Source organism: Blastomyces dermatitidis (assembly GCF_000003525.1).
Source record: "Blastomyces dermatitidis ER-3 genomic scaffold supercont1.1, whole genome shotgun sequence".
NCBI lineage: Eukaryota > Fungi > Ascomycota > Eurotiomycetes > Onygenales > Ajellomycetaceae > Blastomyces > Blastomyces dermatitidis.
Genome location: NW_025544774.1, coordinates 2,833,086 through 2,858,438, shown reverse-complemented (window position 1 = coordinate 2,858,438; position 25,353 = coordinate 2,833,086). Strand labels below are relative to the sequence as shown.

Below are 25,353 nucleotides of genomic sequence, written 5' to 3'. Positions count from 1 at the left end.
CAAGTATATTATAAAGAGTTTTAAGAAAGATGATAGAGTCTGACTGAGTCTAGAAAATATCACTATATGAAGATCTAGTAAGAAGCTGAATCTCTTGTGAACAGAGTCTTATAAGATTATGAAGAAAGTTAGCTTGCAGTTCTACAGATTGAAACTGTTATCTGAGTTATAGATATACAATATTTTTCATGTCTCTTTACTCTGTAAATATAAGAAATTCTTAGAAGAGAATTCTGTGACTTATTACTCTGTTCACAAAGCACTAGAGAGTAAAAGAGAATATCAGATTAAAGAAATTATTAACTCAGAGAAGTAAGATTGTGAGCTCTGATTTAAGATTCAGTGATAAGAGTATTCTGATAAGATGAATAAGTTCACTTAAGAATTATTCAGACAGATAAGATATCTGCAGAAGCTGAGACATGACTTTCATACTATAAATTCTGATAAGTCAGAATAATGTGATCTTCACTAAGAATCTGATTGTGATAAAGATATTAACACTGTTATTTGTAAATCTTAGTCTATAAGATGATGAGTTTCTACTGAGATGAACAGTCTGCAGTGTACATAAGAAAAGAAGAAAACATGTTCTTATTAAAGTTAAAAAATAAGAAAATAAACAGAGCTGTGAATGCAATTTAGAGATTAATAAAGAAAAAATAAAGAAAATTCACACTTATATTATCAATATCTGTGACACTCAACTCTCTCATAACTATTAATTTCTCTCTTTAAAGAAGCAGAGAGTATCATGTCTGTGATACAGATAATTATTGTATTTGATGTGAAGATTATCAGAAATGCACAGACTTCAAAGAAGCTGAATACTAGAGTGTGTATAGTTGTAGCAGAGTCTTGAAGACTGATTATCTATGCATGTGATCAGATATCTCTTACAAAGCTGTATTCACTCTCTCAGTTATGCTGAAGTATTCAGTCTGAAAATAATGAGAATGTAGAGAGAAGACTTATCTGTTCAGATCAACTTCTGTTATAAATTCATAGCATTTATATTGTCTTGATTACTCAGATTTTACAGGTACTTGAGAACTCATCTCTCATTGATAATAGAATTGCAGAAATGCACTGCAGTGTAAGGACTATTGATAGAGAATCTAGACATATTTGCATATATCTGATCAGAGATTGTGTGAGCAGAGAGAGAGTGATTGTAGGTCTGTGAGACTGCAGAAGACACTGACAACATCAGAAGCTTTATAAGAACTGTTAGCTAGAGTCTGTAAGAAATTACTTATGAGAAGACTTACAGCAAAGAGAGAGACTACACTGCTTAAAGTCAGAAGCTGATCTGAAGAAGAAATGAGATGAGCTGCTGACCTGAAGATCAGATATGATAACAGAGCTGAGAGAAGTGAAGATGCAGTCATGAGCAGCAGTATTCCTGCTTCATCAGCTAATAAAAAGCAATCAGAGAAGTTGCAGAGACACTTATAAATAGCTCAGTGATAATCAGACATTGTTTATAAAGATATTGAAATTAAAAAAATTTTTATTCTTAAGAAGTTCTTGAATCAATATATAAATATTGTTAGAAACACTCTCTCTCTGTCATCTGAGTGAAAATACTTCACAGATGAATGAGAATACTCACAGTTTATAAAAATAAAAGCTATTATAGAAAAAGAAAAAAGAAGATGAGATTCTGCAGACAGATCTGAGATATTTATACTACTCTAGAGAGGTTTGCTTACACTATAAGTGATTCTGTAGAACAGTCAGATCACTTTAGTAAATAAGAGTAATTATAAATCACAGATCTGAATCTTTCTATATAACTATAAAGAGTGATTGCAGACTGTGAATATCTTGATTCTACAATTCTACAGAGTTGATAAAAGAATGAAAAATTCCTCACAATTTTACAGTGTCAAAGAGCAATAATTTATAAGAATGAATAAAAGATTAACTTGTGAATATTTCTCTTTAATGAGAATAATCTCACAGAGAGTGATTCATCTGTGAGATGAATCTGTGTAATGATTATACAAGAATCTTATGAAAATAGTTGAGAGTCAACTGAAACTCTTCTATATAAAAGATATAAGATGAATCTGTGTGATAGTCAGAGAAGAATCTGTAGATTATAAAGAATCTTATAAAATAAGAAACTGAGTGACAGACTCTTTTCTCTTTATAATAATAAGAGATTTTTCCTCACTGAGATTTTTTATAGATATGAAGAGTTTTTAGTGAGTATCACTGCAGTGCTGAGCTGACTATGAAGTCACTCAGTGAAAGGCTTCACAGACAAAGTCTTAGAGAGAGAAGAGTATATAAGAAATCTCACTTCTTGTGAATTCTTTATCTCTATTTCTATCTCTTACATAACTAATAGGGCTAGCAGCTCTTGACTACACATAATTATATAGACTGAAGTTTGTGAATACTATTTATAACTCAGCTTGAATGCTATTATACATTTGATCTCTACATTTATCTTTCTACTGTGAACACTTCTAATAGTTAACAGTACATATCATGCCAAGCTGCAAACACCCGAATAATCGCCTGCAAGCACTTATTCTTATATTACAGATGTACACTGACTTCTTATATATTATAATATTATACACTAATTTAATTAGCAGCCGCTATGGCCCCTTTACACTTGTACACGTACGCTAGTAGTTCGGAAGCGGCCGCGTTATTATCCGACGGTCGTACGTTCTTCCGAATCACAACTCAATGAAAAGTTGATCAGACTGTTTCAATTGAGATATTTCTAAGTCTGTTTTCAATTGAAAAGTTGGTCAGACTGTTTCAAAAGAAGAATAAAAGACTTTTATGTATAAAACACCTGATTTTTTTTACACTAGTTCAGTAACTAGATTAGATTTTTGAAGAGAATCTAATAAACTTAAATTGATTTTTGAGATAAATCAATAAAATCTTTACAATCTCTTTCTTGAGATACAGTGAGAAAGAGTATGATATTAATTGATAATGAATCAGATAATATAACAGTTTTTAAGAGAAAAACTGACAAAAAATAAATCAATTTTTTGCAGAGAAATTGATTAAAACTATTCAATTTTATTCTAAATCATTCAATTCTTCTCACACAACAAGTGTGCAACTCAAATCAGTTAATAAAGAGTGTAAAAAAGAATTAAGTATTAATAAAAGCTCTTCAGTCACTGGAAAAGTAATTCTTACTTAAAAGAATATGAAATTATAACAGAAAACAGCTCTGTTTTTTATTCTTTGTAAGAATATTATATAAAACTCAGAGAAAAACACCTTACTTTTTCAAGAGAAGTAAAAAACTATTTCTAAGATCTTTTTTTTGCATTAACTGCTGCAGAAGAATGAGATAGAAACTGCTAAGATATACACTACTATATATCTTCTATCAAGACTTTCTCTCTTCAGAGTCTTGATATTATAGAGAATATAAGTCTGTTTCTATATAATAATATAAATATTGTCAGTGAGATGTAGAGGAACTGGTTATTTATATCTCAAAATAGAAGACTTTGTTAATGATTATATCAATATAGAGTTAATTCTCAAATTCAATAGAAATCTAGTGTTGCTGTTCTCAATCCCTTGCAGAATCTATTGAATATTGAGATATTAAAGCTAGATTTAATATATCTCACTGTGCAGGGATCAAAGGCTCAGTCAGATCTTGAGATATACTGATTTTATAGTTGTTGATATGCTGTTGACTCATTGTCTGCTGATTATGTATTAAATGCTGTTACTGAGGTATCTTTTTGTATTATTCTGTCAGAGATGAGCCAGATTGAGAGGGGTAGTACAAGGGTGAGACTTGGTGTCAAAGTCTAGATACACTGATGACAGACTGTGAAGGTTGCACTTCAGAAGAGTCTGTTGATTATGTGCTTGATATTATCGCTGAGGTATCTTTTTGTATTTTTCTGCCGGGGGTGGGCCAGATTGGGAAGGGCGGTACGAGGGTGAGACTTGGCATTGGTGTTTTGGAACATCAAAGATGGACAGGGTTTTCGCGGAGATCGCTTCTCGGATATCTCCACAACTACAGATCGGGGATCTTCCAAAATCGAGAAGATTGGTGCATATGGCTAGGTCTCTTCACCTTACAATTTGTATGGCACTTTGGCCCGGGGTTGTGGTGTGGTAGGGGAGAATGGGGGATAATCCCACACAGGAGTTTCGAACAACGTCCGGTTCACATTTGGCTGGATAACTCCACCACCACACAGGGTATGCGGTCGGCGATGGGGTCAGAATGCTCGTATGATCAAGGGCTTTTCGATGGATCTATCGGCGGGTTCTTATTCGAAAAATCGAGCGAGTTCGTGGTGGAGCGGTTGACTTGTCTGCTTGAAGACATGACTTTCATACTGTGAATTCTGATAAGTCAGAATGACACAGTCTTCACTAAGAATCTGATTATAATAAAGACATTAACACTGTCATTTGTAAGCTCTAGTCTATAAGATAATGAATTTCTACTGAGATGAACAGTCTGCAGTGTATATAAGAGAAGAAGAAATCATACTCTTATTAAAGTTAAAAAACAAGAAAACAAACAGAACTGTGAACACAATTTAGAGACTAATAAAGAAAAAACAAAGAAAACTCACATTCACATTCTCAATACTCATGACACTCAATCTTCTCATAACTATCAATTTCTCTCGCCCCGGTGGCCGAATGGTTAATGCGGCCACCTGGTAGCACCTTGGCGTGGGAAACCAAGGCGCGTGGGTTCGAAACCCGCAGGGGATACATTAAATCCGGAACTCAAGCATCTCAGGTTCCTAATAAATACAGAGGTGTACAAATCGCTCCAATAAAATCGCTCTATGTTCCTGGGCTGGGAAGTTATTATCGCATGTATCTAATTGTCACTTCTTTGTATTTCCTATGTTCTTGTTATCTTGATGTGGTCTCAACACCTGTATTTCCTTCTGTATAATCAACACTTGGCCTGTATTTAACATCACGCAAGGACTCATCATAAGCTCCGCTTGTATATGAGTATAATGAAAGAATAATAATAATAATAATAATTAATTTCTCTCTTCAAAGAAGCAGAGAGTATTATATCTATAATACAGATAATTGTTGCATTTAATATAAAGACTGTCAGAAATGTACAGACTTCAGAGAAGCTGAATATCAGAGTATATACAGTTATAGCAGAATCTTGAGAACTGACTATTTATATATATAATCAGATACTTCTTATAAAGCTGTGTCTGCTTTCTCAGTTGTGTTGAAGTATTCAGTCTGAAAATAATTAAGATATAAAGAGAGAGCTCATCTATTCAGATCAACTTCTATTATAAATTCATAGTATTCACATTATCTTAATTATCTGAATTTTATAGATATCTGAGAACTTATCTCTCATTAATAATGAGATTATGAAAATGCGCTGCAGTGTGAGAATCATTGATAGAAAATCTAGATATATTTACATATGTCTGATCAGAGATTGTGTAGATAGAGAGAAGATGATTGTAAATCTGTAAAGCTGTAGAAGATACTGATAATATCAGAAGCTTCATAAGAACTGTCAGCTAGAATCTATAAGAAATTACTTATAAGAAGACTTACAGTAAAGAGAAGAACTATACTACTTAGAGTCAGAGACTGATCTGAGAAAGATATGAGATTAACTGCTGACCTGAAGATCAGATGTGATGATAAGACTGAGAGAAATAAAGATATAGTTATGAGTAACAGTGTTTCTACTTCATTAGCTAATAAAAAGTGATCAGAGAAGTTACAGAGATGCTTATAAGAAGCTCAGCAGCAGTCAGATATTGTTTATAAAGATATTGAAATTGAAAAAATTTTTATTCTTGAGAAGTTCTTGAATCAATATATAAATATTGTCAGAAACACTCTCTCTCTGTCATCTGAGTGAAAACACTTCATAAATGAATGAGAATACTCATAGTTTGTGAGAATGAGAGCTGTTACAGAAAAAGAAAAAAGAAGATAAAATTCTGTGAACAGATCTGAGGTATTTATACCTCTAGAGAGGTTTGCTTGCACAAAGAGTGATTGCAGGCCGCGGATATCTTAATTCTACAATTCTACAGAGTTGGTGAAAGAATGGAAAATTTCTCACAATTCTACAGTGTCAAAGAACAATGATTCATGAGAATAAGTGAAAGATTAACTTGTAAATACTTCTCTTTAATGAGAGTGATCTCACAGAGAGTGATTCATCTATGAGATAAATCTATATAATAATCACATAAGAATCTTATGAAAATGATTGAGAGTCAACTGAAACTCTTCTGTATAAAAGATGTGAAATAAATCTGTATAATAGTCAGAGAAGAATCTATAGAATATAAAGAATCTCACAGAATAAGAAACTGAGTAACAGACTCTTTTCTCTTTATAATAATAAGAAATTTTTTCTTACTGAGATTTTTTATAGATATGAAGAGTTTATAGTAAGTATCACTGCAGTGCTGAGCTGATTCTATAAAGTCACTCAGTGAAAGACTTCACAGACAAAGTCTTAGAGAGGAAGAGATATGTAAGAAATCTCACTTCTCACAGATTCTTTATCTCTATTTTTATCTCTTATATAGTTAATAGAGCTAGCAGCTCTTGACTACATATAACTATATAGACTGAAGTTCACAAATACTATTCACAACTCAGCTTGAATACTATTATACATTTAATCTCTACATTTTATCTTTCTACTATGAATACTTCTAGTAGTTAACAGTATATATCATGCCAAGCTGCAAACATCTGAATAATCGCCTGCGAGTACTTATTGTTACATCATTGTATAATAACATAGATCACTATCTATCATAACTTTCATATTATACACATTATTGATCACAGTAGATACAAGAATTGTGTTTATTATTATTTTCTTTTTAAATTATTATCATTCAATCTCTTCAAGCTTCTGTTTGTGAATTTGAACAGAAGCTAATCTTTTCTCTGTTTTATCAGAGTATTTTCATAATTATCTTCTAAATTTTTCTTCACTGCAATGTGATTGATGTAGACAGATACTGATTCATTCTTCAAGTAAGAGAATATATAAGCTGATTGATAGTTGAAAGTAATATGTTCTGATCAGTTACAGTTGATACATACTTCTCATTAATATTAATCAGCAACTTCTTCAAAAGTGATCTCAGAAACTCAGAAGCCTGTTTAGATAGTAAAGACTCTTACTTATGTATAGATATTCAAGTCTACTCAATTCATGACATCTGCATTATTATTATTCTTCAGTGTAAGTGTATAAGTATAATGTTCTCTGTCACTGTTCTGTATACTCTTGAGCTTGATAAGACAGTCATTCAATATCTGAAGTTGTATATAAAAACCTTCATAAGTCTAGTCTTTGTCTACACTTACAAGAGTCTGTAAGAGTTTGAAAGTTAATATCTTCTTAAGCATACTAATCTTCATTCAATTCTCTCAAGATTGATCATCTACTTCTAGAATCTTGATATCAAAGTCAGAAATGAATGTTGTAAGAGAAGTGTTTCTCTGTCAGATACTTTGTAATCAATCTAACACTTTCTATTACATAGCAGTGTCTTAGAACAGAATATCAAGATATTTAATAATATTATTAGATGTTTGCAACACTAATTCATATGCTTTTATTTATGAATAAAACTTCTGTTTTATATGATTCTTTAATCATTCATTGATATATCAATCTTGATTGATTAATGAACTGATAATATCTTCATTTACACTCAGTTTTGTAAGTATTTTCATTCCTCATAATAAGTAGAGAGTGAGATTGAAGATATTAAAATGTATAGAAGTATCTAAGTATTCTTTCAATGCTTTTATATTTAATTCTGCAGATGTTGAAATTGCATAAGTTTCTTATTAAGTTAATTATTGAATTTTCTTATATTGAACTTGTTGAGTTACATGCATATCAGCTATCTATTGCTGTTGTAATTTCAATATTACTTAGAGCTACTATGATATCACTTCTATATTTGTATTTAAAAGTTCTCTTATATTATTATTAGACATGATTATATCATTTATCAGATATATGATATCTGTGAAATCTGAAAAAGTATAATTATATAAATATCTCATACATCTGAGATATTAAAACTCTTAGATTTTTCACTGATATTCTCTTTATAAGATCTTACTCTCTTCATAAGATCTTGTTACAGAGTCAGAGTGACTGATAAGCAAGCTTCTATCTGAGAACTCAGTGTCTATTTAACTATTTAACTGTTTCTCTATTTCTTATATATTGTTATATATTTGAATATCTCAGTGAGCAATCATTTCTAATAAGAAGATAAAGAACATTTTTTAAGTGTAAGAGGCCTATGCTGAATAGATCAGTATAATATTAATAAGTCTTATATAACAAAGTGAAAAATATTAAAGAAGAAAAAGAAAGAGAAAGTATGAAAATCAGTGATTAAAGTGAATATTTATACATATATACAGTGTGTACATGATGAAGCTTTGAGACAGAAGAATAGAAATTCTGTGAGTTTTTCAGCTGAGAATTGATGATTGAGAATGACTGAGAATCGGAGCTTTCAGCGGAATCTATGAAGTGTAAGGAAATAGTCTATATAATAATCAGACACAGTCTGTTATATTATTTAATATATCTCTCTTTAAGACTCTGTTCTCTTTTCTTTTGTCATGATATTTCTAAATAATTTCAAAGTATTAGAAGATGCTAAAATACTGTAATTTATAAAGAGTTTTTATATTCTGAGCTGAAATTTTCTGATTTTGTATATCTGAAATTGATAAATATATAATAGTTAACTTTATAGATATTAGAAAAGCTCTAAGAATTAAAAGTTTTCAGGTAAATATTATAGTCTCTGACTGTATACATCTATAATTGAAGAATAATAATAATAATAATAACTGATTCTTATACTTTCTCTTTTTTTCTTCTCTAATATTTTTTACTTTTATTATATAAGATCTATATCTTAATACTGATTTATTTAGTGTGAATCTCTTACAATTGATAAAAGTTATTAATACTTTTATATTAATACAGTTTAATTTAAAAAGTTATACTATTATAATTTATTTAATAAATTATCAATTGCAAATCAATTCTACTTATCTATCAGACTGTTACAATCTGTCACAGTATTTTAAGCTAGCAAGGTCTGTCTGATGTTAATATAGAGTCTTATAAGATCTACTCTATAAAGAATACTATCAAAAGAATTACACTACTCAGATTTAATTAATATAGCTAAGAAATACTACTATGTTTTAATAAGTAATTATATTTAGCTTCTAATCACTCTGTATTCTATTTATATAAGATTGTCTGACTATAAGAGCTCTTATAGTGACTCTTAAATCACTCTATTTTAACAAGTTAAATGCTGAAATCATGAAAATCACTCAGATCTTAAAGAGTCAAATCAACTGTATATATAAACATGCAATTGAACATGGATTTAATCCTGAACTATCACATATTATACTTCATAATAAATGACTTAGAGATGCTCTTAAATCTAACTGAATAACTCAGAGAAGTAGTAGCATTAAACATACTATTCTTACAAAAATTTAACATGATTAATAAAGATTATAGAGTTAGAAAATGATAATGAATATAGAGAAGAAAGACAGCATGAGCAGATGAAGAAATAGAATACTCATCTGCCTGTGAGGTGAGATTGGCAGGCAGATTACACATTAAAAAGATAGCAGTGAAGACAATGAATAATCATATTCAGTATAAATTACAGTGTGAATTTCTGCCAAGATTTGTGACACTGTCTAGCTGTCTTTTTGCCAGTGCAATTCTTTTGATAGCGCCCTCCGTACTTACATAACGAGATCGGGGGGCTTACCGACTTTTCTAATTCCTGCAGAGAGGAAGGAAACATCCCACGCAGTGTGATGACAAAGATAGCGCCGAGTCTGGCTTCATCCACCCCACGCCGGAACTTTGGCGGCGTCTGAACCCGACCTCTCGGCTGTCACACAAAAGCCCACGCCTCCCAAAACCACTTACCCGCCCACTTATCTCACCTGTTTCCCTCTCGTACTCTCTCTCTCGCCAAATAACCACGCCCTTCATCCAACCCAACCCCCGCAGTATATCGCAATATATCGCCGGATACCGCCAGCCAACCTTCCCCAGTCGGCTCTCGAACCACGACGCTATCCAATCCAGTTATTTCCCCATCTCCGTTCAACGCCCCAGAGCAATCCGTACAACGCATATATACAGAGCGTGTTAAGATATTATTGGGGAAACTCAGAAAACAAGAAGTGTAAACAGAAGCCACTCTTTCGTTGCAGGGGGAGTTCATATTTCTGGGGGGCTCGATCTGTCACCAGAAGAGAGTCATGTCAGGCTATAACGGGCGGCGGGCGCCTAATTTCTCGCAATACCTAAACGACCTCAATACCATTCCATCTCCGTATGACCTGGCACAGCAGGAACAGGAGCAGCAGGCTCTATTCGACGTCGATGCGGAATTGGCCCTGTTCACGAATGCAGAATTCCTCGACTTCGATCCCGTAGGCGATCTGCCAGTGGACATGCCCGTGAAGTTTGACGGTGAAGGAACCGATATGCGGAGTAATAAGGACTCATCGACAACGGTTTCAGGTGATGGGAAAAGTGTAAAATACATTGATATGCTTAATGGTGAGTTATTTTGTCTACTACGTCGTTATCATCTTTTCTTTTCTTTTTCGCGGTTTTTTGCAGACCTCCGATATATTCCCTCGCCCAGCACTTTTGAGTCATCAATGGTAAATACACTTGCTGTGTATTTTTTCCCCATTTTGATAGTCTCAGCCTATCCACGGCTATTCCTCTGGGGTATTCGATGCACGACTGGGCGATTTTGCAATGCTTTTCCACTTCTCCCCGTTGCCGCTAGCTCTGCCCTATCACACGGATGGCACCCCACACAGCCCTGCTCTTCTTCTCCTCCACAACCCCTAGTCTGGCTGCTCTCATACCTAGTTTCTATCCTTGCTGCGCGCGATCAGCGCATGGTGTGGAAGCCTAAGCTCCTTTTATGGCTTCTACCCGCTGCAAGACGCGGGAAGCACATGCTGGCGCTCACACAGCACACACTGCCACGTGACAGCTGCGTCTGGTTGTTCCATCATCCATCTATCCAATGGTGGATTGCTTGAGAGAGTCTTGTAGTTTGAAATAGGAACTTCCCTGGACTCTCCCCGCTTTTTTTGCTTGTTCTGCTGTTGCGGGGGGAGTGAATTGGATGGATGCGCTTTCGTAACCACCTGGTTTGACAGGCAGGCTAATGAGAATGATCCAGACTTCAACCTCCCCAACTACACGACTGGTTATCCTTCGCCAATGCTGCCCCTGCAGACACCTGCCTATCCATCTCAACCACAAGGCTCCAATCACAATGGAACTCCGTTACCCCACGGCAACCTCGATCGTTTGATCACATCGCAGCCCGCCCCGGCGATGTCTCCATCAAACCCTTCACCATCCCCGTCCACAGCAACATCGACACATATGAATCAAGGCACCAAACGGAAACAAGACGCTATGACACCCGGAAGCCAAAGCATTGATGAAGCCGCACGTCTCGCACAGGAAGAAGATAAACGACGCCGCAACACAGCCGCCAGCGCCCGCTTTCGCATCAAGAAAAAGGAACGCGAAAAGAACATGGAACGCACCGTCAAGGACGTCACGGCCAAGAACGCGGCGCTTGAAGCGCGCATCACCCAGCTCGAGATGGAGAACCGGTGGCTGAAGAATCTCATCACGGAAAAGAATGGCGGTGCCCTTGGCGATGGTGATATTGCAGGCATGTTCGATAAGTACCGCGCCAGCACCGAGGCGGCGCATCAGCAAGAACAACAAAAACCATCAGGCAATGTTGAGACGAGAGCGGCGTAGTAATAGAAGTGACGAAAAGTTTTAAAATCTTCGTTTTGTTTACGGTCTTGCTAAAAACTCGACACGCACAGCAAACGCTTGCCGTCAACCATCAATGCGTTCACGGCCGCCTTGGAATGTGTCATGTCATGCCACGTCCTGTCACGTTTTAACGCAATTTATAAGTGCTCCAGTCACTTTCTGCCTTCTCTACCACTTCCTTTTGGGGCGTTTTGGGACGCGCGCATTCCGCTTGAAGATTCCTTTTTTGATTACCTGCCATATTTTCCTCTTAGCAACCAAGTCTACTCTATATATTGCCGATATGCCAAGCACCGGCTCTCCGCCACCCACCACCCACCAGCCCCTTTCCCCTAGTACCGCGTGGAATATTTTAAAAGAATAAGGAAGAAGATGAAGAAATAAAGAGGGAGAGAGTGAGAATTCCGTTGGATTCATCTATTCGTCCATCGAGACGCCGGTCAAAATATCTGGGATCGAGACTTCCCTCCTCCACCTCTCTCCGAAGTGAGGAAGGGAAGACGTTCCCGGGTATGAGAAAGAGAGAGTGGGGGCGGGGGCGGGGGGGGAGTGCCTATGTCCTATTGTTGTGTCGCATATATATATATATATGCATCCGTAGATGATTTAATATTTGACATGGTTCTATTCTTGGTTTGAAAGAGGGAATATGTTTTTTTCTTGAAATATATTATTTTTTGTTATCTATGGGCGGGGTGGTGTGTCTTTCACAGGTCACGGGAGGGATGTTTTGTTCTATATATACATGAGGGATGGGAGGTATTTTGTCTTAGTTTTGTCATGTTATTCTTGTTCTTGTTCTTGTTCTTGTATTTCTCCTTTGTTTCTCATACATATATATATACAGTTATCTCTTCATTATACATATATTCATTCGCTTTCCACATTCTCATTTTCGAGGATGCGCGTTGGGTTTCTCTGTTATTTATGTATATATTATATTCTTGCGGTCTCTCTTTTGATTTTAAAACTGTCTTACCTGGTTTTAGATTCTGTTTTTTCCTCATCATCATTTTCCTAGGGGCCAGTCAGTTCCTTGAAATGGAATTATACACACACACACACACACACATCTATAAGTTTCACTTTCTCTTAAAAGGAGAGGGTATATAGATATAGCTAGATCCCGTCAAAACCCATAGTATCACTGCCCCCTGAGGCTTCATGTCTGTAGTTTGGGCGAGAAGGCCGCCAGCTAGGCCCCCTTTTCCCAAACAGCAGATTTTCATGATTTGATTACACTGGTCATTTTCTCAAGCTACTCCGTCTCTGGCCTAAAGTGAGTGGAAACCGGAATGTCATTCATTGCTCAGGATAATTTAGATGTCATATGATTGATTAATTATCTCCAGGTCAATCAATGTTTGTGTATAGTTTAGATTTTAATCATCTTGACTTTGACCCTTCTATGCTTGGGTTCCCGCAAGTGTGGAATGGAAAAAGGTTTATTTATAAGGAAAAAAAAAAGGGAGGGGGGAAAGAAATAAAATAGTTAACTACCCTTCCCGCTTATATAGAACAGAATGCAAGAGGGGTTTCCGGTCTAAATCGCTATACAAACTATGAAAAAATGAAACATAAACATCACTACGTAAAAATGGAAAACCCGCTAAAGATTTCAATCAAAGAAACACCCCCCCCCCACCCATGCCTCATATAACATACGGGGCCCCATCCATAAAATCCCACAAAACAAAACAAAACACCCCTACGAAAACCTAACCCCCAGACTCGCATCCCACCTCCCAGGCATCGGCATCTGCATCTGCTGCCCCTCCTCCGCCTGCCCCGGCACATTCATCTGCGCATGTGACGCCGGCGGTCCAAACTTGATCCCCATCTCCGGTGACCACATGCCTCCCACGGGCATGGTGCTTGGTGGTGGGATTATGGAGGTGCGGGTTGGTTGTGGGGCGGCGAGGGGGCTTTCTGGGGGTTGTGGTTGTGGTTGTGGTGCTGGTGATGGTGCTGGTGCTGCTGGTTGTTGTGATGAAGGGGAGGAGGAGGTGGTGGTTGATGGGGTAAAGGGGGTGTGGCTTGGTGTCCAGGAGCGGGTGGATTTCAGCGGCGATTTTTGGCGAGGGGTTTGAATGGGTTGACGGTGGTGGTGGAACGGTGGGGATTGGTGGTGCTGGTGCTGCTGCTTTTGCTGCTGCTCATGTTGGATGGCTGTATTTGCTGCTGCTATGGCTGCTGGGGGTGAAGTTGTAGGTGCGGCTTGTGGAGAGAATGGATGTTGTTTCTGCTTCTGTGAAATGCTCAGCGAAGCCATTGCAGTGGTATTCGTAATGTCCCTATTTCATCGCCTTTGTTAGTCACTTCACATACCAATAAAGCACCCAGAAAGCGAAAAGAATTGAAAACGAAAAAAAGAGGACAAAAGGTGAAGAACAACTCACGTCTCCAACTCCCCAGCCTCCACCCTCCTTCCACTAACAAATCCCCTACAATCCTCCCGAAACCGCCCCACCAACTTCGCCAAATCGTTATAAAACTTCCGCCCAACCTCCACATTTCCAATAATCTCCTTATACCGCACATACCCATTCTCCAACTCCTGCAACGCCTTCTCGCGTTCTTTCGTCGACGAATCGCCCCGGCGCGCATTTACGAAGGCCCGATTCGCCTCGCGCAACTGCTCCGCTATCGCCGATTGGGCTTTCTCTTCCTCTTCCAGGAGCAACTTGCGATCCTCATCATATTGTTTCAGACGCTCTGCAAAGAGGTCTTCGAACTGGCTGGCTTCGATGCGCTGCATGGGAAACTCACGTTCAAGACGGCCTGTTTCTTTGAGGAGGGCGGCGTCTATTATAGCAGTTAGCGAAATGGAGGTATAACCTCAAAATAAAAATAACAGGAGGAAAGGGGGGAAAATCACATACGAATACTATCCCCCCTCGCCTTCTCCCTCAGCGCCTCAACCCTCCTCCTCCTCCGACTCTCCAACCTGCTCACCTCATTCAAACACCCCCTCAACCTCCCGGCCTCCCTCTCAACCGCCTCGGTGATAGTCGCCTTGCGACTACTCGGCACAAACGCCTCGATATCCCGATTCGTCCCCGTGAGGAGCCGCAACACCTTCTCCGTCTCCCGCAACTTCTCCTCAACGAGCTTGTCACTGTTCGCCGCAGACGCCAGGTAGCCCTCGATATCCTTTGCCTGCGTGTATAGTTTCTTGCCGGCGACTTCGGACGGCTCGCGCGTCCATCGATCCGTGCCGTATTTGGCGCGGGCGCGGTCGTCTTCGTCCCGTTCGGCCATGAGCAGTTCGACGCCCTCGGTGTATATGGTCTTGTCGTTTTCTTTGAGTTTTGCGATGTCCTTCAGAGAGAGCCGGAGCCGGTTTAGGCCGTCCTGTTGGCGTACCTCTTCAGCGTGGGATAGTAGTGATGGTGGAAGACCTAGGGGTTTTTCAAGAGCCTGTAGTGAGCCCGGGAGATTGAGGGATTGAAGCAGCCTACATCGATATTAGTTAGCCAATGGAACATCACTATACGATACGTCCGTATTAGTATTATTATGACATACCCCCTAAGCTTAGCGGTCATTTCCTCCACTCCGCCCGTAATCTCCTGCTGCACAAGCCTATCTCTCCTCTCCGCGTAAATACTCGCCGCAACATGCACCGCATACGGCACCAACTTAGCAAACAAGGGCCTCCCCAACGGCAGCCCTTCCCCAATCATCGAGAGCGCATCCGTCACCTCCACCGGCGCCTTCGCAGCAACCATACTCGCGCGATCCAGCAGCTTCAGCTCCGACTTGGGCGGCACTGGAAACAAATAGATCATATCATTATCGCGTTCCGCCCGCTTCAAATCCTCCGTCACACGCGCCTTCAGCCCGTTCAGGTCCCCCAGCACCACCCGGTTAATCCACTTGGCCCCCTTCAACGCCTCGTTCACACACATCGCGCTATCGCGCAGGCGCGCAATCTCCTCGCCATACTTCTGCTTCTCCAGACAGTCGCGCGACTGCCGATATTGCGCCGCCGCGGCGAAATGATGGTGCTTGGCTGTCATGTGGTGGATCCACTCGGTGTTGATGGTGTCGGATTTGATGCCGTAGTCGCCGGCGTTCGCGTAGAGGTCTGACACCTTCGCCGCAAGGCGGGCTATGGAGGCATCTTTCAGCCCGTCCTTGACGGCCTTTTGCCAGAAGCATTCCTGCGCCTGCGCGAGAAGGAGCTCTTCGAGGCTGCGCAGGGTCATCTCGTCCATGTCTTCTGGTGGGGAGGAGCGGAGGTCAGGCAGGATGTCTGTGCGTAGGTGGACGAGGACGCCGGCAGCGTTGCAGAGGTATTTACAGGCTGTTTTTAGGTTTTCCGGGGTTGTGCTGTTTAGGGAGACGGCGAGTTGGGAGTAGAGGGCGGCGAGGTTGAAAAGGATGTTGGCGAGCTCGAAGCGGAGGTTGTTCTGGGAGACTATGAATGCTCAATTACGTTTTAGTATTTAACAGGAGCAGACGCAAAAGCGTTAAGAAGAAGAAAAAAATACGAATAACTCACTCGGCCTCGACGTATTAAATCCAAGAGCCGGATACCACGAAAAATCCACGCCGACCTACACGTCGCGCATCAATTCAATCATATCAGTAAAACGTCGACTCCCCCAACCCCCTGAGCCCAGGGACAACTCCACAATCACTAGAAATACAAACAAAACACATACATCAATCGGAAACTTCCCCCCCAACCACTTCAACTGCGCCGCATATGTCACCAGCCGACTGATGCCACTAATATGCGGTTCTTGGACGTTAATCGCATCCGTCCGTAGCCTATCGATGATCAGGAGGTCCTCAGCAAACATCTCGGGCCGCTGGTCATATTTGTTCGAGATGTATTGCTTTATGGCGGTGGAGAGGGAGATGGGGTGGCTGCGGCGAAGAGGGAGGGGGAGGATGTTTCTGTATATATATATTTTTTTTTTGTTAGCTGGTGTTTAGAGTGTTTAGAGGAGGAGGAGGAGGGAGTAGAGGGGGGTAGAGAGGGTAGCGGAGAGGGGACCTCAATCGAGCGCGGGCACTTACGATGCCATGATTTATTTTCTATTCTATGTCTCTGTGGCTGGTATAGCTTCATTTGTAAAAGGGTGTATGGAAAGAAATGCACTTCTTGTTGAAGCTGCTCTCCTCACTGCTTTGACTGTCTAAGGTTAATGTTGAATCTTGTCAAACATCAGGCTGCGATATGCAACTTTTGACAATCAAACTATGAAGGTTCATCTCAAAAGTTCTTTCTCACACAAAAAATGCATCAAAGTATAATGTGAAGATTAAGCGTTTGATGCTTGTATTCTATATTACAATTATATTAACCTATACGGAGTACACTCTTAATTATTAGAATAAAATAACTAGATATATGCATGACACGGTGAATGGGAGGCCAGAAACAGCCGCTTTTGACGCCGTTTTTAGGCCGCTCGCTCACCGAGGCCGTCTTGGCATCACGTGTGTCAAAGCCCAACAACCCCCCATCGGATTATTGATCGACCGCCGATGTTCCATGTTCCATTCATGCCGCATGCCATCCTCCTCGTTCAACCCCTCAGTCAAACCTCCTGGGGGAGGGGAGCCATTTTTGTCTCCCCTGTTGACCGTTCTGCTTCCCTGAGTTCCCATAAATATCGACCACCATGGCTCCCGACCGACAGTCCTCCCTCGCTCTCCAGCAACTCCTCCAGGCCCAGGTCTGCGTTTCCAACGGGTGACTTGCTCCAAGTGAAATAATATCAACCTCGATCATTCTCTCGTGCTTCGTCTCCTCCTTGCCCCTCCTGCCTCCTCTTCGATCGCTCACTGCGTTCCGCCGCCATGCCCTGCTTCTCCGTGTCCTGTTCTCTCCGACGATGAGAGTGACACTAGCTCAGGCCTGCCCAAGATCTTCTTGAACAACGCCTCCGACTCTGATTCCTCCACCGCACCTAGCGACTTTGACTATAGCAGCGAACCCGAGTCCGAGTCAGACGACGAGTCCGAAGATGAACTGGCACTGGAAGATGAAGAGGAACAACTTTCACCAGAATACTACCTCCAGGAGGCCGAGTCTCTGGATGTCTCCCAGCTCCGACAGAAACGCTATAGCCCGAAAACTCAAGAGAGGTTGGATGAGGCGCAAGATTTCTGGGATAGGTGGGACATCACTGCAGCATCCCCGCATACAGGACTTGGGTCGCTGATTGTTCTAGGTTCTGTAAAGGCGCAAAGCGCGATCCGGTGGAATGTCTGCCCTGTCTCTCTGAGACTGAGGAGACAGTCCGCTTCCTTAAGGCTCTCTTTTCCTGGCGGTGTGACCAACGACGGGGGAAGGATGGACGTCGTACCCCGGGACTGAAAACCAAAAGCTCACTCGACGCATTCTGGAAGTGGTGGCATCTAATCTACAAGGCCGAGGTTGGACATGGCCTCAGCAAAGATATTCAAGTTAAGATCCGTGATGTAAGATCCCGATTGGGTATCGATATCGCCATGGATTGTACGCGAATAACGTCCCATAGGTGCACGCGATAGTTGCGACGGAGAAGAATCTTTCCCTCAAAAAGCGACCGAAAGCGACCATGTTTATCGAGGATGTGGCTGAGTTTGCCCGAGTGATCCTGACCACGACAGAGATGACTTTCCTTTGTGGCTGGTACCGTATACAACTCCTCCTTTTCTGCCAGCTGGCCGCTATCACCGGTAGCCGTCCCGGGGCGCTACTGAAACTTCGCTTCGTGGATCTCAAGTTGACATTAATTCGGGATCCGAAGGGAGGGCGTCCTCGACTTTTCATCTACCTGAGACCGGAATTCACAAAATCATTTCTTGGCGAAAAAGAGTCGTAAGAACACCCCCTCACTAAAGTCTTTCCTTCTGCCTCCTTCAGCCACATGCCTCTCAGCGCTCTTTTACTTATCATTTTCAATCAGAGACACGTTCCCGATTCCAGAAATTATCTTTGATCCCACGTTGGTCCTCAGTCCTCATGTTTTCCTGCTGGGCATGCTGTTTAGAATTGGCGCATTTAAAAGTCTGTCCAAAGACGGCCCTGTGACGGATTGTCCCGAGAAATTGTATAGCCTTCGGGTCCTACATGGCCTTGGTGAGCAGGAACTGAAGCTCAAGGACGAACTTCTCGATCAGCATGTGTTCTGCCAGGCACTGCGAGAGGCTGATGGGATTTGAATCGCACCGGAAGAGGAACTTTCTAGGGGATGGTTGAGTTACAGAATGAAATGAGGTGGTGAGATTACGGGCTTTGCGGAAGCCGCGAAGCCATATTGTCTTCGATACGGTGCAGCAAAAGCGTTCAACGATAGTCGTGAGTGACCCATTGCGATTATAGAATTTTTGGCTAATACATTCCTCTCAACTAGCGGATGTATTGAATGAATTGCAGAACGTGATGCTGCAGCACGCCAGCATTGATACTTTTGTCCGGCACTACAGTGTGGGTATCCACGTAGATGCTCAGGCAATTGTCCGGGGCTTGCCCGCTGAGAAACAGCTCATCCAGTTTGCCTGCTCGATGAGTCGGTCCATTGACCCTCGCAGACCCTACCGGCTTGAGGATTCGAGCTGCATCAATGATATTCCCCGCGTGTGTGCCCTGGAAGACAGGAAGCAAGCGAAAAAGCGGATTCAAGACATTAAGATGCGCACCTATGAAAATGCCCAGGCCGCATTACAACAAGAGTTGGGTGATAATCCACAGAGCGCCTCTCTTTCCAGAACCGTCCGCAAGCGGAGGGAGTCTCAAGAGAAAAGTGTGAAAAAGTTACATCAGAAATTTGATCATGCAGATGAGCAGTATGATCGCTCAGTGAAGCAACTATGAAACAAGAAGAGACGGCAAAAGCACCGCCTGATTCGTGAGAATCTGGAGCAGTACAAGAACGAGCAGCCAGTGATCAACAGTGAGCAGCAGCTTGCCGGGAAAGTTGTTGACAAAGAAGTTATGGGTGCGTTGCAGCATATGACACTTATTGACAGTATCCTGACTATGCCGGGTACGACGGTCAAGAAAGAATACGAACGCCGAATTGCCGCAATCAATGCAGTGATTGCAGTCTGTGATGCGGAAGAGGGTGCTCCCTCGCGGCCTGGTGCGTCGCAAAAACACCCTGTCAATGCTGTTGATATACTACCTGCTGCCCCCCTGCCTAAGAGACAGAAGTCTACCCCTTCAGATAAGAGTGACGATACTTTTTCTCGAGCCGTCGCTTCTGTTTGCGTCAAATCTCCAGAAGAGAGACCAAAGATATGCTTCATTTGTCTTGGTAATGCTAGACTGCCAGAAGGCGAACGCCTGAGAATGTACAAGAACCCCGGGTCCCTCAGCCGACACTTCGTCAACAAACATATCAAGCCGTTCCCAAATGACATGCACTGTGAGTGCCAAGTTTGCGGGGAAAAGCTGATATCAAAATCGGGACTACTGAACCACGCGGAAAGAGTGCATGGAACTGTCTCCTGCTTACCTTTACCAGCTCTTGGCCTACCCCTCCCATAACTAAATATTAGATGTTTCTTTGTTTCTCTCTTTAAACTGTGTCTTACAAACCGAGGTCAAGCGTGAACATGCTAATATCTGATCGCATAATTATTGGTTTTGTGAGAAGGCCACAATGACCACTCGTAGCCAAGATATCTAATAACGAGTCATAGTAATAAAATCAGAGCAATAATATGATCGACAAACTGTAGCACTCTAGCTGCGCCGAATCTTCTTATAACGGCGAGCATTCGGATCTCCATCTACTCCATCCAAATGTCCCCCCCGCCAATTACGGAGGCCAGAACTTCACTCAGTAGTTTACTGCGAGGCTCTTCAGGAATGTAGTCTTTTCTCAGCGGTTCATCCGGTACTTTTCCACACTTCTCACAATCCTGAGAACTACCCTCATGAGCCTCGAATTGATGGGTTGATCTCCACCGTGCTAGCTTTCCGCTCCCACTTGGTATGTGCTCTATGGAATCGATCGTATTTGTTCACTTCGAATGTACGGCCCTTATAGCGGTAGTCTACTAATCAAGGTTAGTGAGGCATGTCAGGGTCTCTAAGTGGAGTGGACTTTCTCATTATCACCACAACATTACTTTTCATCAAGAATGAATATATTTGTAGCTTCAATCTCTTGGTGTATTAGAATCCCCCTCTTTATCTATATATATATATATATATATAGAAATAAAAAAATAAAAGTTCCTCTGCATCTCTCATATCTATTAATTCAATATTTATAACTTCTTGATCTGCATCATGAATTTCTTGAGTCTCTGGTTGTTGCCTGAAAGAACAGGTTCTCAGGTCAGAAAAAAGTTATTCAACTCAAAAAACTGAGTTGAATGAGTTCAGAATTTTCTGATATAATTCGTGTGGGAATTATCAGTTGAATTGTCTTTTTGAAACTGTATATTCTGCACCAGCCGTGAATCGAACACGGACCTCTTGCTTGGAAGGCAAGAATCCTGACCATTGGACCACTGGAGCTGTATTGATTGGAAATCTTCTTCAAAAGAACGGTTTGAAAAGCAAAAAGAAATGGATAAGAAAAATAAAAAAATGGACTAAAATAAGAAATCCTAGTTTTGCACCAGCCGTGAATCGAACACGGACCTCTTGCTTGGAAGGCAAGAATCCTGACCATTGGACCACTGGAGCTACTTTGATTGGGAGTTTCTCCAACTCTCTAACCCAAAAGCTCGGATTTGGGCGGATGGTATAGCGGTGCTGGACCACCAGGAGTGAATGCATCTCAGTTATGCTACTACTACTACTACTACTACTACTACTACTACTACTACTACTCCTCAAGGTTTCTAATAATAATCACTTTAAAAAAGGCTCTCTTGCGCTTCAAAGAGCCTTGCAAAACAAAACATGTCATATGATATACCCCTCAGTGTGCAGGGCCAGCCTGCGGCTCACCATCGCCACCAGACATCACTAGAACAAACCCTTAACTTTTCTCTCATATCTTTGACTGCTTCAGAACGAGTGGATGCCGAGATCATCTTTGATCAGCTGATGGAGCATTGCGAACCTTTGCAGAGAAAGAATCATTACAAGACTGTCACCCTGGTGCGCCTGACATATGAGCATTGCCAGTCAAAGGATACATTTTTAAAGCAATTCTTTATCTTTATTGATAATGATATCTCAAACCAAAACAGACCACCACCAACCTTTGAACATGGTCTATCACATTTTCATGGCTTCAATGGCCAGACTGCTTCGCCATCTCTAAAAAAAAAGGTAGAAGGGGTAGTGGATTCATTTGCAGAATATCTTTTCCAAAACTTTTTCCTGCCATGTATGTGAATCACATCGATCTGGTGGTTCTTTGTGTGTGATATTCTTGTTGACTTGACTTGGCCCATGTTGTAGTGAAGGCAGCAGGGTCAAAGACACCACAGCCAACCCCAGCTGCATTGTCAGCTCCTTCACTTGGGAATGTTGTTGGAGCACCTGCGAGACTGTCAACTCTTCGCCGCGATTGTTTAATTCGAGACCATAACCGATGTGTAGTCACACAGGCATTCAATCTACATGAAGCTAAGACCAGGGATCGGCTTCATGCGAACCCAAAGGATGACGATGATCAGCCACTGAGTTTCGGAAGAGGCGATGTTGATGAACTCGAGGTTGCGCACATTATACCCCATTCCATACTGTCAGCAAAGTTTATTGATGGAGAGCTGCAGTTGGTATGTTTGCGAACCTTTTTCACTGAATATTTCACATCCTTTGCCCCTTACCTAATATTACTATGAAATGCGGTGTTGCCATCTTCTAACCAACTCCTTTTCAACTGTTAGAGCGAATCTAAGAAAACCGCCCTGTCAGTTCTCAGCATGTTTGACCCAGGTGTCATTCCTCTGATTGAAGGGTCGGGTATTGATCATCCAACCAATGCTATCACCTTGTCAAAAAGTGTTCATACCCAATTTGGTCTTTTCGAGATCTCTTTTGAAGCCATGGATTCGTCAAACCACCCTCAAAATACTTATACAATACATTCGTCCAGTCGGGTGCTTTCCCAACTCTACAATCTTCCAGTTACAAGAACCCTGCTTCTCTCACCAAACCTTACAATTGATCCACCTTCTGCAAAACTACTTGCCATTCATCGTGCAATTGCTATCATTATTGCACTTAGCGCCGCTGGGGAATATATGGATCAGATACTTCGTGACATGGAAGAGGTGTGGGTGAGAAGTGATGGCGCTGCGGAAATGGGGCGCATCGTCTCTTTGAAAATCGGCGGCTGGCTTGATAGCGTGGTAGCTTGATGGTTTTTTTATGAACCGGATATGTCGCCCAAAGTGTTTGCTGGGCTACTTATCTCTCAACAAATCGCCGGTGGAAAGGCTCCGGAGCTGAAGATTGGGTTTGAGAACTTTTCAATTACGGGGTAGTCTGGAATCTCGACATGACTGCGGGAACTAATTGGGGCACACTCTATGCATTGAGAACAAAGCTGGCTTCAGAAACCATGTTATTGACCACGCAGCTAAGCATATGCTAAACTGATGGGAGGCGTTCACTAACTTCTCCACGTCCTGGGGCCTTCCATCTAAGGCCGGATTGGCCAGAACCCCTCCTTCTGGCTCGGCCGCAAACGCCGGGGCGTGATGGAGCGAAAGATGAAAGGGGGACGGTGAGATGGTGATTCCATGAATACCTCACCCAATTATCCTGGCGCTTGGAAAGACTATTTAGGCAAACAACAGAAATGAGCAGCAAGAATCAGAGACCATTCACTGGAAGCACTGGAAGTTTTGAGAAGAAGGGATGGCCAGCTGGGAAATAAAGGTCATTCTAAAGAAAATGTGATGGTCTGACCTATATGCATCAAGGGATTTCCATGTCACCAGCATTGTCCCCAGGCTTTAGATGTCAGTGTGTGAATATGGTTTTGGGATAAGATGTTAATTACATCTTGCCATATGTAGCCTGTAGTAATGAGCTTCCCTACGCATAAGTGTTGATGATTCCCTTCCTTGACTGCTTTACCACTGTCAATGACAATGATCTTGTCTGCATCCTTCATAAGGTTGGTGTCATGCCTAGAATAAACATTAGTTGTGGAGGAGTAGCCAAATTCTGATAATAGAGACGACTCACAATATCATATCACAATGGCTGTTTGACCTCTAGTGCACCTTATAGCATGTTATGTTGAATCTGGGCAGCTGCTTTATTACCAAGATCATTTGTAGGCTTGTCCAGAATAAGCAGTGATGCATTTTTAATGAAAGCATGGGCAATAGCTAGTCGCCATTGCTCTCTACTGGAGAGTTTATTAGCTTAGTATCATAACCAGTCAGAGTATTTGAGGATCTGATCATGGACGGCTGCAGCCCTGCATGCCTCATGTATGTCTTCATCACTGGTGGTGTTGGGGTTTGATGTATTGAATATTGCCTGTAATTCTGTAAATCAAAAAAACCAGGGCACCGAGGAAGCCAGTGCAAAATTCTCTTGTACAGTTCCCAGTCTCACTCTCGAGATATCCTTCCTTTCCCACTATTCTCGCAAGAGTAGTTTTGACTTCCCAGTTCCAGTTGTTCCAACGATCACTGTGATTGACCAGGAGTTTTTCATGTGCGACATATGCGCTAACCTGCGACCCCCGTTCCGAGGCACCGAGGGAACTTCGTCGGGCTCAACCAAACTCCCAAACTCCCCGCAACCAACCAGCAACAGCTTCCAGCGTAACGGGGACAAGGGAGACGGCTAGCTAGCTATATATCCCCGCAGACATACGCTGTACATAAGTACATAAATACCCGCCGCTCTCTTCTTTCCTTCATCCCCGTTAATTATTTGCTGTCTTACAGCTAACTAGTTAGTTAACCTCTCTTTCATTTAAAACTTCATTGTTCTTGTTTTCATCCATTCAACAAGGGAAACCCCCCCCTTGTAAGTAACCAGCACATAAACAAATTACACTATACAAACACTATACAAACAAATAAAGATGGCCAAAAAACAAGCCGGTCCCGCCTACGTCCTCGGCGTGGGCATGACCAAGTTCATCAAACCTCGCGGTAAAGTCGACTATCACGAGCTCGGCTTCGAGGCCGGCGTCAAGGCCATGTTGGACGCCCAGATCAGCTACGACGACGTCGACCAGGGCGTGGCGTGCTACTGCTACGGAGACTCTACCTGCGGCCAGCGTGTCTTCTACCAATTCGGCCTCACCAGCATCCCTATCTATAACGTCAACAACAACTGCTCCACGGGGTCTACGGGCCTGGCCATGGCGCGGACGATGGTCGGGCACGGCGCTGCGGACTGCGTGCTCGTTGTGGGCTTTGAGAAGATGAACCCGGGCAGCCTCCAGGCGAACTTCAATGACCGCGCGAACCCCACCGGACTCTTTGGTGACATGATGGCGGAGACTCGCGGCGTCACTAATGCCCCTGGCGCGGCGCAGATGTTTGGAAGTGGG

General features: G+C 41.6%; 6 protein-coding genes, 2 non-coding genes and 1 pseudogene across 9 annotated transcripts in view; 6 read left to right on the top strand and 3 right to left on the bottom strand.

The window, feature by feature from the left end:
* Window positions 1–3,824: 3,824 nt before the first annotated feature.
* BDCG_00381 (uncharacterized protein) lies at window positions 3,825–4,594 on the top strand (the record flags this gene model as incomplete). Its single annotated transcript, XM_045415897.1, has 1 exon — window positions 3,825–4,594. One exon carries the CDS (start codon window positions 3,825–3,827, stop codon window positions 4,359–4,361), a length of 537 nt encoding a protein of 178 aa, XP_045271736.1. The 3' UTR covers window positions 4,362–4,594.
* Window positions 4,595–4,654: 60 nt separating this feature from the next.
* On the top strand, window positions 4,655–4,743 carry BDCG_16120 (annotated as a pseudogene). The gene has a single exon. The product of its transcript is annotated as a tRNA-OTHER (tRNA).
* A 4,974-nt stretch (window positions 4,744–9,717) lies between these two features.
* BDCG_00380 (positive sulfur transcription regulator METR) lies at window positions 9,718–13,460 on the top strand. The gene is made up of 2 exons (XM_045415896.1): window positions 9,718–10,648; window positions 11,292–13,460. The coding sequence occupies exons 1-2, from the start codon at window positions 10,345–10,347 to the stop codon at window positions 11,888–11,890; spliced, it is 903 nt and encodes a 300-aa protein (XP_045271735.1). The 5' UTR covers window positions 9,718–10,344; the 3' UTR covers window positions 11,891–13,460.
* On the bottom strand, window positions 13,197–17,265 carry BDCG_00379 (pH-response regulator protein palA/RIM20). The gene is made up of 7 exons (XM_045415895.1): window positions 16,943–17,265; window positions 16,582–16,819; window positions 16,419–16,473; window positions 15,440–16,334; window positions 14,794–15,368; window positions 14,311–14,716; window positions 13,197–14,205 (listed from the first exon to the last, which is right to left on the bottom strand). The coding sequence occupies exons 1-7, from the start codon at window positions 16,948–16,950 to the stop codon at window positions 13,620–13,622; spliced, it is 2,763 nt and encodes a 920-aa protein (XP_045271734.1). The 5' UTR covers window positions 16,951–17,265; the 3' UTR covers window positions 13,197–13,619.
* Window positions 17,266–17,550: 285 nt separating this feature from the next.
* Window positions 17,551–20,405, top strand: BDCG_00378 (uncharacterized protein; the record flags this gene model as incomplete). The annotated part of the gene is made up of 8 exons (XM_045415894.1): window positions 17,551–17,621; window positions 17,780–18,046; window positions 18,103–18,352; window positions 18,412–18,734; window positions 18,823–19,039; window positions 19,134–19,214; window positions 19,293–19,715; window positions 19,740–20,405. 8 exons carry the CDS (start codon window positions 17,551–17,553, stop codon window positions 20,403–20,405), a joined length of 2,298 nt encoding a protein of 765 aa, XP_045271733.1.
* A 909-nt stretch (window positions 20,406–21,314) lies between these two features.
* Window positions 21,315–21,386, bottom strand: BDCG_16119. The gene has a single exon. It is a non-coding gene; the product is annotated as a tRNA-Gly (tRNA).
* Window positions 21,387–21,485: 99 nt separating this feature from the next.
* On the bottom strand, window positions 21,486–21,557 carry BDCG_16118. Its single transcript has one exon. It is a non-coding gene; the product is annotated as a tRNA-Gly (tRNA).
* A 103-nt stretch (window positions 21,558–21,660) lies between these two features.
* BDCG_16117 (uncharacterized protein) lies at window positions 21,661–24,061 on the top strand. Its single transcript, XM_045425383.1, has 3 exons — window positions 21,661–22,209; window positions 22,284–22,603; window positions 22,715–24,061. The coding sequence occupies exons 1-3, from the start codon at window positions 21,777–21,779 to the stop codon at window positions 23,186–23,188; spliced, it is 1,227 nt and encodes a 408-aa protein (XP_045279145.1). The 5' UTR covers window positions 21,661–21,776; the 3' UTR covers window positions 23,189–24,061.
* A 16-nt stretch (window positions 24,062–24,077) lies between these two features.
* Window positions 24,078–25,353, top strand: part of BDCG_16116 (sterol carrier protein 2) — a gene marked incomplete at its 3' end in the record, with an annotated part of 3,093 nt that continues 1,817 nt past the window's right edge. Inside the window, exon 1 of the mRNA XM_045425382.1 lies at window positions 24,078–25,348. Coding sequence (XP_045279144.1) covers window positions 24,880–25,348 — 469 coding nt within the window. The 5' untranslated portion in view covers window positions 24,078–24,879. The remainder of the gene's footprint in view (window positions 25,349–25,353) is intronic.